This window comes from Solanum verrucosum, unplaced genomic scaffold (assembly GCF_900185275.1).
Source record: "Solanum verrucosum unplaced genomic scaffold, falcon-dt-bn FXZP01000085.1, whole genome shotgun sequence".
Lineage (NCBI taxonomy): Eukaryota > Viridiplantae > Streptophyta > Magnoliopsida > Solanales > Solanaceae > Solanum > Solanum verrucosum.
The window spans coordinates 2350843-2353602 of NW_026019839.1; the positions used below are offsets into that span (position 1 = coordinate 2350843).

Here is a 2760-nt window from a genome sequence, read left to right on the forward strand (position 1 = left end):
CATGATTAAGCGTTGACTTTATCTCAATTACTGCAACACAATTTGTCACCTTTTTACATGGACGTTATCAATTAATTATCCAAATTCTTGTTTCTTTTCTTTCCATTTTTTAACATTCCAAATTCACCTACCACCCTAGCTCTAACGTTGAAAGAAGTTTAGTTTTACTCACTTATATCAAGTCACCTATAAAATAAAATTATTTATATATAAATGTCCATAAAAGGTTACTATGTTAAAATATATTGAAAATCATACATTATTGTATAAGTATGTGTTAAATCCAAGATAATAAAAGACTAATTCTTAGGACTCGTTTGATAGCTATAAGAATAGTATTGAATAAAATATAGTAATAATGGTGAGATTAATAATATTGAGATTATTTTTAATCGATCGTTTGATTTGTCGTATTATATGAATAGGATGTACCAACTAGCATACGAATAAATAATAATACTGAAAAAGGTGTATCATAATATGAATAATATCTTGTATTGTTAATATTATAATTCACTATATATAAGAATAGTACTGAATATAATGTGTAACTAATATAGATTGAAAATGCTAGCAAACAAACAATTAAATAATATCAAAGCTAATACATTATTATATATGCATTATTTTCTCTAATATCCCTATAAATCACTACCTACATAACTCACTACATAGATTTAAGAAATACGTTATAATATGCATGGTGTCTCATCTCACGATATAATTTTTTTTAGAAAACAAGAATAATCAACATTCAACCTCCTAAATAAACATTGAAATCAAAATTGATAGTACGTAGATGATTAATTAAAGTAGTCAAACATTGGATAAATGTAGGAAAATACAACACTATTTGACTATATACAAACACTTCAAGATTTAAAAGACTTGAACATTCGCCCTAGTAAATTTCTTGACTATTTCTAAGTAGTCAAGTTGGAAAAAATGCATAAAATAACAGCACCAAATTCCAAATAAAATTTCAAACAATTATAAAAATAAAAATAAAAAACTTGTTAGTACATAAAATCTATTTTCTAAAATTCTAAATTAAAAAATAAAAATACAAATATCACGATATGAGAGGACTTCCACTTGAACTAGAAACCACAATTTGCCACACTTTAATTTCTCCGTCAAAGCTTCCACTAAACAACTTAACACCACCATTAGCTCCACCGCTTTCTGCCGCCACTGCCGGCGCCGCCACCAATGACCTCACCGGTGTGCGATGTCCATCAAGTACCGTTAAACAACAGAACTGTCCCTGATTCCCACGTGTCCAAATCCTCACCGTTCGATCCGCCGATCCACTAAACAACAAATCAGAAACGTTGATCAAACACAGTATCGCCTTCGTATGACCTCTCAATGCACCAGTAACCACCATGTAATTCGCACTGTCTTCTCTTTCCCACACCAAAATCGACCGGTCACAGGCGCCGGAAAATAACACAGACTCATCGGAGCTTAACGCCAATGCATTCACCGCCGATTTATGCTTCTCCAAAGTCGCAATTAACCCGATTTTACCTTTCTTCTCTGCATACGGTTTCCCCCAAACTCGAATCCGTTTATCAGCCGAACCTGTAAAAATTGTTCCGTCCTTCCCTACTACAACAGCGTTAATCGCATCATCATGAGCTTTAATCGATTCAATACACCGTAATTTCGAACCTCCCCAAATTTTCAAACACCGATCCCACGAAACAGAGCACATCAAATTCTCATTCACAGCTAACCCAGAAACAGCATCATGATGTTCGATCCACATTTTTTTCTTGTGTCTTCTCACATTTGTATAACTACTCGGAAACACAAATCGGCGTAATCGGTCCTCAAGCGTCGGGAGAGTTGCGATTAGGTTATGCTGCTTCATGGGTGTTAATTTCCATACCCGGATTTTACAATCCTGATGGGCAGTGAAGATTTTACCGTCGAGGAAAGTAACAGATTTTGCAAAACCAGAAGATGGGTCTTTGTTGTTGAAAGTATCGATAAGTGTGAAATTTGTGAGTTCGAAAACGTTGATTTCATTTGAGGAAGCTGCATATAACAGATTGTTATGCATAGCAAGGAAAGTGACATGAGCATTTCTGGGATTCAGAGAATTTAAGCAACGAGCGGAGATAGCGAGGTTTAAAGTTCCAGGAGAGAGATTTTGGAGAGAAGGAACAGAAGGTAAAGTTAAAAGGGAGAGATTGCTTTGTAAACTGCTGAGAGAATATGTTTCTTGAGAAAATAATGATGGTGAAGTAGTACTACTGGGTAAATTGGAGAAGTTACTTGCATCATCGGTAAAGACCCCTTTTGGTGGCGGAACAGGGTGGTCTGCGGTGGTGTTGACGGAGGAAGAAGATGAAATCCATGATCGGAATTTCATGTTGCCGGCGGGATATTCAAAAGAATATGTGTTTTTACGTGTTGTGTGGTTTTTTTTTTGTGTTTTAGAAAAGAGGGAAGGAATATATAAAGAGTCTTGGCTTGGACTTAAGGGGCTGTGGGCCTGTGGCTGAGTTGTCCTTTTTTTTCTTTTTCCTTTTTCTTTTTTGGCAAGTTGCCCATTCTACCCCACATTCTTGTTCAAAAAATAATAATCATGATTTAAAATTTTAACAAGTTGCAAATTGTAAATTTTATTAATAAGTTGAATTTATTGTTAATCTATTCTAATTTTTAGTTCATGAATTGAACATGGTAATCATAGACATTTAAAAAAAAACTTTTTTCAAGAAGTTGCTCATATGTTTATAACATTAT

The 2760-nt window shown here is 34.1% G+C and overlaps 1 protein-coding gene across 1 annotated transcript; it reads right to left on the bottom strand.

Moving 5' to 3' along the window:
• Positions 1-860: 860 nt before the first annotated feature.
• LOC125815108 (protein JINGUBANG) lies at positions 861-2398 on the bottom strand. The gene has a single exon (XM_049494495.1). It carries the CDS (start codon positions 2381-2383, stop codon positions 1073-1075), a length of 1311 nt encoding a protein of 436 aa, XP_049350452.1. The 5' UTR covers positions 2384-2398; the 3' UTR covers positions 861-1072.
• Positions 2399-2760: the final 362 nt, after the last annotated feature.

Excerpts from the sequence above, each read along its gene's own strand:
- LOC125815108 (XM_049494495.1), bottom strand. The coding sequence starts at position 2,383 with ATGAAATTCCGATCATGGATTTCATCTTCTTCCTCCGTCAACACCACC.